The sequence below is a fragment of the Nicotiana tabacum genome, chromosome 1 (assembly GCF_000715075.1).
Source record: "Nicotiana tabacum cultivar K326 chromosome 1, ASM71507v2, whole genome shotgun sequence".
Lineage (NCBI taxonomy): Eukaryota > Viridiplantae > Streptophyta > Magnoliopsida > Solanales > Solanaceae > Nicotiana > Nicotiana tabacum.
This window is the reverse complement of record NC_134080.1, coordinates 221,118,425-221,131,131: the sequence shown is the minus strand read 5'-3', so window position 1 is coordinate 221,131,131 and position 12,707 is coordinate 221,118,425. Positions and strand designations below refer to the sequence as shown.

Here is a 12,707-nt window from a genome sequence, read left to right as displayed (position 1 = left end):
AGTAAGTGAGAATTATGAGGTCTCGAGTTTAAATCCAACGGAGGCAAAAAAACACTAAGGGGTCATTTGGTAGGATGCATTAGATAAAATAATGCATGCATTAACGTTGTGTATTAATAATATCTTGTTTGGTACGCCTTTTAAACTTATGCATTAGTTATGCACCCTATTTGGTATTATTATATGCATAACTAATGCATAAGAAATCATGGTATTAACAATGCAATGAGTTTTAATGCATACATTAGTTTAGTTAAAGACAAAATTGCCCTTCAAAATTTATGCTTGTTTAAAATATGTTACTCTCTTTGGTCCAAAATAAGTGATTTTTGGCTTTTTTCTTGTGGTCCAAAATAAGTGATTTTTTCAGATTTCAAGAATGAATTAATTATTTTTTTCCTACATTGCCCTTGGAGTAATTAATGTTGGAGTATGTATTAGGAGTGTTTATGTGAAGATATAATGAAGGTTAATATGATCAATTTCATTGCGAATTAATGTTAAAAGGTGACTTTCTTAATATGTGTGAAAACAACCAAAAAATTACTTATTTTGGACCGGAGGGAGTATTATATTAATGCATGTTTGAAATAATTCAAGAAAGTGGAAAATAAAATTATACCCCTATTAAATAAATAAATATTTAGCGTATTTCATTTCTTTTTTTATAAATAAATATTCACCTCTATACTACCATATAGGTAGACAAATTAAATATCTTTTTCGAACCTTTTTCATATAAAAATATTTCTCAACAAATGTTTCTTTTAAAAAGATAAAGAGATAGACTGGTTATGAGGGTATTTTTGTAAACACACACTTTTTTCAAAAATTGTGCAATGCTTTAATACATCAAACCAAACAATGGAAAAGAAATATGTTAACATAACTAATGCAAATATAACTAATATCACATTATTAATACATCCTATTCAGCATTACTCTTATGCACGTACCAAACGACCCCTAAGTGATTTCTTCCCATCTATCCAAGTTTTGGTGGATATAGTTACCCGGTATCTGTTGCAGGTGGGAGGTGGCAGGTATCCCGTGAAATTAGTCGAGGTGCGCGCAAGCTAGTCCGAACATCACGGTTATAAAAAACAATAGCTACTAGAAATCCATTGCCTATTGGAGAATGCACCACTGACATTTTCATATGCCAATTTTCTGCACAAATAGGTAGATTATTCCTCGAATAAAGAATGAAGTATAACCATCTTGAGAGAATCTGCATCAATTTTCAATTGAATTGCCGGATGTAGTACATATTGGATAATCCCTACTCCCTCCATTCCTTTTTATTTGATTTTTTTAGTATTTTCTATTTGATCCAAAATAATTTATTTTTTTCAAAATTTAAGGAGTTATTAATCTTTTCTTTCCAAAGGTTTTAATTGATTTTCAAAAAGTCTTTACAACTTTCTATGAGTGACAACTTGTTTGGATGGTTGTTACCTATTATATTGTATTGTTACTTTAAATATAATGTTTTGATTATTATTTAAATTCTATTATATCATATTGCTAAATTGGTCTTTATGTAACGGTGAAATGTTTCATTTTATATAATGACTGATTTGGTGTGATCGTGTTATTACCTTATTTTTCTTCCTCTCATTTTGTCCTTAATAATAATTATATTTTACCTTATTCTTTTCTTAACAACTCTACCTCGTATCATGCTTTATCTTTATATATAAATTTATTCTTCAAATTATTGGTGTGTAAAATTATGAAACAATGGAAAATGATACAATCTACTCAAACGTTGTAGTCATCAAAACAATACTATACAATTCTATATAATATGATACGATACATTGTGAAACAATACATAATAACCATCCTAACAAGTTGTATGAATTTGAGAAGAAGAAAAAGTTATAGCCTGTTTGGCCAAACTTATTTTTGGCCAAAAGCACTTTTGGCCTCAATTTGAGGTGTTTGGCCAAACTTCTGGAAGGAAAAAAAAGTGTTTTTGAGGAGAAGCAGAAGCAGTTTTGGAGAAGCAGAAAAAAGTAGCTTCTCTCCAAAATTACTTTTTTGAGAAGCACTTTTGAGAAAAATACACTTAGAAGCAGTTTTTTAAAGCTTGGTCAAACACTAATTGCTGCTCAGAAGTGTTTTTCAAACTAATTAGTCAAACACAAACTGCTTCTCACCCAAAGTACTTTTGAGAAAAGCACTTTTGAAAAAAACACTTCTCAAAATAAGCTGATTTTTGCAGTTTGGCCAAACGGGCTATTAATATAGTCAATAATATACTCAATTAATGTGTTGCAAGAATTTGAGAAGTAAAAGTTAATTATAGTCTATAATATACTCCCTCCGGTCCACAATAAATCATTTTTTGGTTGTTTTCACACAAATTAAGAAATTCATCTTTTAACACTAATTAGCAATGAAATTGATCATATTAATATTTACTATCTTTTCACATAAACACTCTTTAACACATACTCCAATATTACTTACTCCAAAGGCAATGTAGGAAAAAATAATTAAATCATTCTTGAAATCTGAAAAAATCAGATATTTTGGCACACAAAAAAAAATGCAAAAAAATTATTTATTGTTGACCGAAGAGAGTACTTAATTAATGTTCCAAAGTATAACGACAAACAATAATAAAAAATCCAATATAATCCTACAAATAGGCTCCGAGAGAGTAATGTATACGCTGATTTTATCCTTAATTCCGCGAAAACATGAATAGAAAAAGAACCAAGAGTGAGCATTACTTTACGCACGTCCCTTCACCATTCAAAAAGCAAAGGGCACACCTGTCATTTCATCTCAACCTCGCTGTCTTCTCCAACAAGAAACCTACATTAAGGGTATTTCAGTCACTTCATAATACTTAATTTCTTCACCCGAAATAGTCCAGCTTCCTTTTTACACCGCCTTTAGAATATTTTTCCTATTTTTCTGCGAAATTAGAGAAAACAAAATAAATATAAAAATACAGAAAAGCCCCAAAAAAAACTTACCAAACCCTAATTTCTCACTCCGAAACAAACGTTCCTTAGACTTTTCCCTCCTCTATTTCTATAGATCTGTTTTCCATCATCGTCACGCTCTTTCGCAGATCTGATAAACCGACGTCACGCGCCGAGATCTGGGTGACACGCGCGGAGATCAGGGGAGTACGACAAGAATGGTGGTAATGAATGGAAGGCCTATGAAGCGGTTGAAGAGGAGAGTCACGGCGGACCTCAACGACTTTCTCACGTTCCCCGACGTCGGCAGTATCGGCGGTGGTAGTAGCGAGCCGTTCAGGACGACGGTAAAGGCTTTTTTGTCGAAGCACGCGCTCTTACCGCCGCCTTCGTCGCTGTTTCCTCACCTGCTGACGTGGCAGATCCTCTTCCGCGTCGGCGACCTCACCAACGACGACGGCGACGAGGACTCTTCTCCGGCAATCGTCTGCCTCGATGTAATCGAAGAAGACGTCGCCAGATCTAGATCCGTTTATTGCGACCAATGCCGAGTCGTTGGTTGGAGCAGTAATCCAGTTTGTGCAAAGCGTTTCCACTTTATTATCAAGTCAGACGGAAATTCAATCGGCGGTTATAACAAGCCTTGTGCCGGCTGTGGTGAAGCTCTTCACTTATCTGAGTCTAGGTGCAAATCGTGCAATCATGTTATGACTACAGAAGATGTTGAAGATTGGATGTACCATCAGTTGGAAGATAACAGTCATCTTCTGCATGCTGTGATCCATTCCAATGGCTATGGGCATCTTCTCAGGGTAAATGGCAGAGAAGGTGGCTCCAGGTTGCTTTCTGGGAACAATATAATGAATTTCTGGGATCGACTTTGTAAAGTTATTGGAGCTAGAAAAATCAGTGTAATGGATGTTTCAAAGAAGTATGGTTTGGAATTACGTCTGCTACATTGCCTTACAAAAGGTCATCCCTGGTATGGTGAATGGGGTTATCAGTTTGGAGCTGGTAGCTTTGGTTTGACTCAAAATGCTTATAAACAAGCTGTAGAGAACCTTTCTTCTCTGCCCTTGACCATATTTTTATCTCAAGGAAGGAAACCTCGAACCCGTTTGCAGGATTTGATTTCGTTTTATCAATCCTTGTCGGAAGGTGAACTTGTAAATATTAGAGACCTGTTTGTTTTCTTGACTAGTTCAATTCGTGATGCCCGCAAATCTGCATTGGGGGCTGATGACAATTCCACTTATAAGAAGCGCAAACTTTGCGACTCCAAGTCCAAGGTCTTATGTGCTTGGACCAGTAATGATGTTTTACGTGTTGAAGAAGCAATGTTTAGAGTACTACGAGCTGTCTCTGGGTCTAATTGGGTCAGCTGGCGTGCTCTTAGAGGTGCGGTCTGTAAAGCTGGACCTCCGGAACTACTTGATTATTGCTTAAAGGAACTCAATGGGAAACAGGCAGCCGATGGGATGGTTGTCAATGCCCGCTGTGTTAATGGATCCGGCGCTATGGAGTATAAACTTGAGCGTGGCAACCCAATGGTTAATGTGAATACAAATGGGAACAGATTGCCTTGCACTCCAAACTTCCCATCTGAGGAACATCTGCGTCGAGATTTGAAGTACTTGTATGAGTGCATGCTAAACCCGCAGACAATGTTAAATCATATTCCTTTAACCAAAAGGGAACTTGCAGTTCGCTCCGCTAGAATTGTTCTTGATTGCAAGCAATTTATGAAAGAATATCAACCCGAGAGATTCTTGCCTATCCCAAAATCAGATTCTATCCAGCTGTTATGTGAGGTGGATATCATGGAACATTCTGATGTGCATTCCAGAAATCCTCCTCCAGAATTAATGATTCTGCCCTCGGATGCTACGATTTCTGACTTGAAAGCGGAGGCAACGAGGACATTTCAAGATGTATACTTGATGTTTAGAAGATTCCAAGCTGATGAGTTAGTTGGGTACAGCGGGCTGAAAGAAGCTACTCAGGTCAAACTCCTTTTAGGATCTGCTGAGTTTGTCACAGTCCGAGGAAAGTTCCTTGGGAAAAATGCACTGAGCAGGTATAGAATGGAAAGGGGAGTTGAGAGATGGACAGTAGATTGCTTCTGTGGAGCAAAGGATGATGATGGGGAGAGGATGTTGGCTTGTGATGTCTGCGGTGTTTGGCAGCATACCAGATGTGCGGGCATACCCGACCTGGATGCTGTTCCTGCGAGGTTCATTTGCCTTAGGTGCAGGTGTGTTAGTCAGACTACAAATACAAGCGGGAATTGCAAGGATGAATCAGTTGCTGGGGGCGCTCGCGGGGGTTTAGGAAAGAGCTTGACTAATGCTGCCTGAAGTGCCCTGAGTTTTTTTCTTTAGATGTATATGTTTCTTTTTTTTTCAGGTCTGATAGAATATGTACATACAGGCCAGGCCAAAAGAGAAAAATATCATCAGTGCACTCTGGCCATTTTCCCCCCAGCTAATGACTAGTTTTATCCCTTTCCTCGTATCATTTTTGTACATATTCTTCAGACTGCTGAGCTTTGATCTAACTTTATTATTTAAAAAGAAAGGTGCATGTTTAAGGGGGAAAAACCCTATTACTTTGTGTCGAATTTTTTCAAGGTATTATTTACTTTGTTAAATGGTAAAAGTGATATGCTCAATGCAAGGTTCACATAAGTACAGCTTACATAATCTTATTCAGTTCTATCTTCTTCACTATACTTGCCATATGGCAAATTCAAATTGACACAGAACTAGAAAATATTGTAAGAAAGTTCAGGTAGACATAGGCATAGTATCAGTAAGGATATAAAAAAATTGAGAGTATAACATGGAATAGTACTCTACAGAATTTGAAGAAGATAGTAATCAGTAAGAGATTAAACAAGGTTTATAACATATCATCAAATTGTTTGGGCAACATAAGCACAGAGGTAACCTACATTTACTATGAATAACCTGAATGTGGATATAGAAACCAATTGATGACTGAAAAATCATATCAGTTTCCTGCCTGAATACACTGATAAAGTTTATCCAATGACAATGTTTTGCACCTTTTTTATGCTTTCCAACTTCAATCAGACTGGCAAACAGCCCGCCTTAAAGGATATTTGCAATCAGATGTCCTATCCGGCATATTCTCACGAGAAAAACTGCCAAGCTTTTATCAGCAACAGGATGAGTTATAAACTAAACTAAAGTTACAGCATATATAGTGTTCTCAGAGCACAGAAAATGTGCCAAGTAATATTCTACTGCTGCAGTAAATGAGAGTAGATCATGTCCAAGTTCAAGAAGATGAGGAAAATAAGAAAAGATGACATCTTGTAAATCAGCAATCAGTTTGATATCTTGTACATCAGCATCTGTTGAAAACTTACTACTGCAGACCTCGCATGAATGATTGATGACAAGTTAATTTCCCAGGCGAATAGGCGAATAACTATATACGAACAAAAGGAAAGAGGGAGCCTGAGCGCCCCCCCCCCCCTCAAAAAAAACCCAAAAAACAAAAGCGGCAAAGAAGTACATTCTTCTAGATGCTGTTTTCTAGATACTAGATAAAAGTACTACCTAAGGATTGTCTGAATGAGTTAAAAAAAAAATTGCCACAAGTTCTGCATAGAATTTTCATCTTTGTCCGTTCAAAATGTAATCAACGATCAGATTGTTTGGGCAACAGAAGCACACTAACCAACAATCAGATGACACTTGGTAAAAATACAGCTATAAAAATTGAAACACCTTATAGAGCACATAGTAACGCAAAATTGATACTTGAGATATGATTACTTGAGTATACAATTGAGAAAGAGAATGAAGGAGCTGGTAAAATGCAGAAATATATTAGTACACAAGAACACGATGAATTTCATATCTACCATTGAAAGAAGGCTGTAGTTTTCTCCTGTTGTTCACGAAGCATATATCTTATTATCTTACAGCAACTTGATCTTCTGAGAGAGCGCACAGGATCTTACCGAAGTCGCACTTAAACTTTTGCCTTAGCATCGACCACTGCAGGAATTGCATACAGTGAAAGAAAGCTTCAACTTACACCTGCTTTTTTCTGCACTATGCTTGCAATTCTGCAAAAAAGTTCAGATTTTTGAGACTAGTTTATATACAAAACCACCTAAAAGTGGAGCAATGAGAAGTAAAGTTCACTCGCTTCTGGATCTGCTTATACATCACCTCCCTCTAAGCTGATGAACACCCTCCAGAACGTCCAGTGCTTGCTGTACCTTTGAGTTTTCTAGTTTCTCTTTGCTTTCAAGTATTAAGGATGAAAATCTCAAAAAGGTGATAAGCTCTACTTCAATGTCTCTTAGTTGTTGGTCTATATGTTCCAAAAACTCCTCATATGAGGATACCCCCTTTAAACTATCGATCTTGTCGGCTTCCTTGGACATGTTCCCACTTGTTGATACCTCGAGATTTTTCAATTCATAATCAGTTATACGTTCTGCATTATTATCATTGGGAGCTTGCAATTCTTGGCTATCATCTAATTTTATAGTTTCCTGGTCAAAGTCTTCATTTTCATCTGAATTATCTGGATTTTCATCCTTTGGAGATACTATTCGAACAGGACTTGGGGCATCATCTATAGCAATATCAAGGTCAAAAGCAACATTTCCGATTAACTGCTTCTCCCTCATAGATATTGCCTGAAAATAGACGAGGTCATGAAAAGGGAGCATAATATATATATATTTAAGAAGCTTTTGACTAAAATGCAGTTCTATGATTAGTGGGAGTAGCTCTTTCACCTGAACTTTTTAATTAGAAACCTATTCATCTTGGAAAGAAATGACACTTCACTTAGTACTGTGAAAAGTAGTAAATACTGGGATTAAATTACAACAAAAGTAGCTCATTAAAACATAAGTTGACAATAGTTACATCAAGTTCAATATCTAAACAAGTTACGCTAAGTGCTGATGTGAAGCCTTAGCATCCTTGTCTGTTACTCTAGACACTTGCGGATTCTCTACTCATATTCAAATAAGATGTAATAAAGCAGCTACCACATCAGGCATATCATTGCATGAACAAAAGGATTTCAGAGTTACTTAAGTTTTCAAACACTCTTCTTGTCAACAATCAAAATATAATAAGGACAAGTACATCAAGAAAGATTCTATTCAGAAGATCAGAATAAATTGTTTGCTTTTGTTTTAGATTTGGCGTAAAGGGAGCTATGTAAATGATGCCGAAGCAGTCATTGAACTCATAGAATCCAGAAGAGATGGCAATCTAGCACATTGAAGAGTGAAGGAAGACATCCATTTGCAAGGAGCGGCCACAAAAATTGAAAGACATGGCTACTTACTAGCAACAAGACTAGAATTGCATCTTCTAGCCCTAGTTTAGTTAATTAAGAATATTTTTGTAATTATGAGCTAGCTACTATAGCCCTCATTTTCCTTAGACTTGATGAATGATGACTTGATAGAGATGAAGTCCCTTTATTTACTTTTATGAATTTATGCATTTATGTTTATATTAATTGCTTTCTTTAATTTGAGCATTTTAGTGTTTAGCTTGTGAGTGATTAGATTTGTGGGAATTATGGTCTAATTGTTGCTTTTTCATCACTTTTGCCCTTGGATTTGCAAGAGGAAGCATTCCTCTCGAGGATCCAAATAGCTTTGGGTCTAAATTTACTGATTCTGAGAGGTAATTAGGTTTTCTTAGTCTAATTGGTTCTAGTTTCTAATTGATGTGGGTGTAGCTCCCATCTTTGATTCCGTCTTATTTTCCCATATTCGTGTTTTTGTGTTCGTTTCGTATCAAATCCTTCTAAGATATAGAAAGGATATACTTTTGGCGCTATGTAAATACTTTCGACAGCACCTTCTAGGTGCTGCATTAATAATACACTAACCATTTCAGATGCTAAATCAATCAATATTGATTCAAGCGATCCTCAAGTACCCTGCACTGCTCGGGCAACAAATTATTTAGCAATCAACTTTTAAGTTCATATTCCCTACAATTAAAGCATGATGATATACGGCCAATATAAGCAAATTAGAAGTTGGGGATGATCCTACATACTAAGTTCCTCACATAATAAAACTGGCAAGGAAATGAACCACTTCCTCGAGAAGGCCCGGGACTTTCTGATTTGGACTTTGGATCTACAATCCACATAATAATTCTAAAATTAATTCTAGAATAGTAACATGCCAAACTATATGTGTATGCACCAACATGAAGACATAAATGCCCCCTTTATTTAAACTTTCCTTTTCCTCCTCTCCAGCATTTTTTGGAGAAAATAAGGAGGAATGCAGTAATTGAGAAAGTGCTGTGGATACTCTGCGATGCAAAAGGTTTGCAAGTTAGACAATTAAAAGGTATTTTTCGAGGATACAAATCTCCCTTATTACTTATCCTTGATCAGCTACAACTAAAAATGCTTACTTTTTTCTCCAAATTAAAAATGTTCTACTGATCAAAGCTCAAAAGTATCATCTTCTATGACAGATTTCATTTGCTTCACCAACATCCAGTAAACTAAAGAAATACCCTCTCTGATAAATTAATGAATAATTCTCCTTTGGTTATTTAGTTGAGCTGTTACAAGAGTTGAATTTGTGACCTTACGAGAACAGCCAATATCTATAATCAATGATCATATATCACCATCAAAGAATCAAAGACATGGGGCATTAAGAAGTTCTATCAAAATCTCAGGTTATTTTTATGACAACTCAACACCATAAAACCATTTTGATAGAAACAATTGTATCAGTTTAACGCCTTTTGGTATCTGATGTTGCATCAACTACATTGTACAGATAGAGGCACCCAATGAGGTTCTAGACCACAATCTTTAAACCCTTTCATATGAGGAAAGAGGCAAACCTGCAGAAAGGAATACTTCCGCTAGCAACCAGCTTCGGATTCTCCTTAAGGTACCGTGTTGAGTAGGGATTTGAATCTATGAAGTGTGCTAATGATTTTATTTTAGTTTATTTTATTTTTTTGATAAGTGTCATAATGAGTTTAGATCTTTGATAACATAACAACTTCCTCAGCTTTAGGAAAGCAACCACCCAAAGGAGAAAACTAAAAGATAGTCAACCATACCTCATTAAGCTTTGCCGCAAGTTCATCAAGCAATTCAATGCGGCTCTTTGACTTCTCCATGGCTTGCATAATCTTCTTCTTTTGAAAAAGTAGCTCCCTGGCGTCATTCTCCTTTCCAGTTTGAATACTAACGGCTGCTTGTCGCCGAAATTTTTCCGCTGCTTCAGACAACCGAAGTAGCCTCGATCTTGCACTATTCGCTGAATAGCCAGGATTCTGATCAGTAAGAACTCAAAACTGTTCAATAAATATTATGCTGTCCATCGAATCAATGACTAAATGATTAAAGGAAAAAGAAACACAGTATTGAATAAAAGTGATCCAAGACGAAATAGTTATAACCATGTCATTTCAGCTTTCTACCTTTTTCATGTGAAATAATAAGAAACATAAAAATCTATAAGGGACAAAACCTAGAACATAGATAAGAAACATAACAAAGAACAAAATTATCCGTAAAAGTATAAAAATAAGGAAATCTACATACATGAAGAAAATACTACAAACAGCTATGCAGCCGGACATCTGCAATTTGTGAAGTCTTTAAGAAAATGAAATCTGCAGAACAACTGAAAGATTTGAACAGAATTTTACTCCAAATATGCTTCCAATTCCAAGTTTCAATGTGCTAGCAGTTTTTGGTAGTCGCCGATAACAGGACTTCACTGAATCATTGCTGCTTGCATTCCATTTAAGATGATCAGGTTCAATGTAGTCGCGTCTCCTTCAAGATTTTTTAGACAAAAGGAAATTCTTTCTATTTTCCAGTGTCGTGGTTTCTCCAGAGGAATTCAATGAAGTCCATTACTAAGAGAAGTGGTGATCTAGACTTGTTTGATGTGTTAGCGGAAGCTCTTGAACCATCTAGTGTTTACTCCTATCCCTGAATAGAAGTGGTAATACACCTACAACAACAATCCCGCCTCAGTCCCAAACAAGCCAGGGAAGTGGTACTACACCTAGGAGTAAGAGAATTGATGGTGCCCGGAGCTGCAACTACACGATCCTCGGGCTTTCATTCAGATAGAGGGACAATCTTAATTCATCAACCAAAGATGAAAGTAAGAGAGGCAATTCTTAAGATTCTTTGATCCCGAAAGCCCAACACTCGGCCTAGGAATTCTTGTCTGAACCTTCCATCCGTAAGCCAATCAAACGAAAAGACAAGACAAGTCAGCCATCATTCGACACCTTTTGTTCGTTCTCTTCCTTTTATCTTGTTCTTATTGTGTCTAAACACTTTTTTAAAACGACAATGGTGTTGAGGTGAACTTGCGCGTACTTGGACTATTCCACTGCCACCTGCTATCTCCCACCAGCACAAAGTACATTATCTAAATTACAACATTGAAGTGCAGTCAACCTTTTCAGTATTACTTCTTACTAATAAATTATAAAAATTGCAAGCGCGGAATCAAGAACCCTATATGACAGTTCAATTTTCTAATGTCCAAATTCATTAAAACCCCATCACTAAACTTAACACCCAAAACATAGAAATCAATCAATCTATAAACTTTACAACATCCTACACACCATGTTTGAACTTGCACGTACTTGGACTATTCTATCGGGTTTCTGCTACCTCCTACAGGCACAAGTACATTATCTAAACTACAACATTTGAGGTGCAGTCAACCTTTTCAATAATACTTCTTAATAAATTATAAAACTTGCAAGCGCAGAATCAAGAACCCTATATGACAGTTCAATTTTTCTAATGTCCAAATTCATTAAAAAAACACCATAAAATTTAACACCCAAAACGTAGAAATCAATCAAAGCTATATTTGTAAGATCTCACATCTAAATACTCATATTAAGTAATTTACAAAACATAAATCCCAAATTCAAACAGGACCAACACTAAATTTAACACCCCAAAAGAAGAAATCAATTAAAGGTATAAACTTTACAATATCTTATACACCAACTTCGTATTATCTCACACATAAATCCTCAAATAAGTAATTTTCATAACATAAAGCTAAATTCAAACAAACCCATTTATGATAAGAAAAATTAAGGCAAAATAATACCTTTATTTCTTGTGGTTTGTGCTTCCTTGTGAAGATGGTCTAATTGCTCTCTAAGCTTCTCCGTATTTAAATTAGCAGCAGAAGCAGAGAAATATACCATTTTCTTTGGAGTTTTGTTCCATTGGACAAACGCAGAAGAAGCATAATTCAGTATCATTTTTCTTCTCTACTCTGTATTTTCACAAGGAGCGGTTGTTCAGATAGAGAAAAGTTTCTTGTAATAAAATTATTATTATAACATATATATAGTGCAAGAAACAAAAAAAAAAAACTTTTTTGTATTTTTTTTTTCAAAATCTTGATTTCTTTCTTATTTTTAGCTCAGCTTCTATAAAATTTTCAACTTAATTTCTAACTTGTTTGGCCAAGCTTTTCCGAGGACGAAAAAGAAAATTTTACAAATTGAATTGTTCGGCCAAAGCTTTTAGAAGAATATATTTTTAATTAGAAGCAGAAGCAGTTTTTGAAAAATAGAGAAAAGTAGCTTTTACTTTTTTGAAAAATATTTTTGAGAAAAATATACTTAAAAATACTTTTTAAAAGTTTGGTCAAACACTAATTACTGCATGAAATTACTTTTTAAATTAATTAACCAGACACAAATTGGATCC

The 12,707-nt window shown here is 35.6% G+C and overlaps 2 protein-coding genes across 9 annotated transcripts; one reads left to right on the top strand and one right to left on the bottom strand.

The window, feature by feature from the left end:
- The first annotated feature begins 2,609 nt into the window (after nt 1-2,609).
- LOC107813657 (PHD finger protein At1g33420) lies at nt 2,610-5,547 on the top strand. The gene has a single exon (XM_016638941.2). It carries the CDS (start codon nt 3,161-3,163, stop codon nt 5,297-5,299), a length of 2,139 nt encoding a protein of 712 aa, XP_016494427.1. The 5' UTR covers nt 2,610-3,160; the 3' UTR covers nt 5,300-5,547.
- Nucleotides 5,548-5,825: 278 nt separating this feature from the next.
- Nucleotides 5,826-12,318, bottom strand: LOC107813659 (uncharacterized). 8 transcript variants are annotated; one of them, XR_001654400.2, is made up of 5 exons: nt 12,097-12,318; nt 10,058-10,257; nt 7,151-7,626; nt 6,838-7,044; nt 5,826-6,338 (listed from the first exon to the last, which is right to left on the bottom strand). XR_001654400.2 is itself a non-coding variant. In XM_075217489.1 (4 exons), exons 1-3 carry the CDS (start codon nt 12,251-12,253, stop codon nt 7,147-7,149), a joined length of 837 nt encoding a protein of 278 aa, XP_075073590.1. In that variant the 5' UTR covers nt 12,254-12,318; the 3' UTR covers nt 6,702-7,044; nt 7,124-7,146. The 8 variants fall into 8 exon arrangements, 3 of the variants coding, with proteins under 3 accessions (XP_075073590.1, XP_075073587.1, XP_016494428.1); XR_001654401.2 differs by having other exon boundaries at nt 5,826-6,116; XR_001654402.2 differs by having other exon boundaries at nt 6,937-7,044.
- Nucleotides 12,319-12,707: the final 389 nt, after the last annotated feature.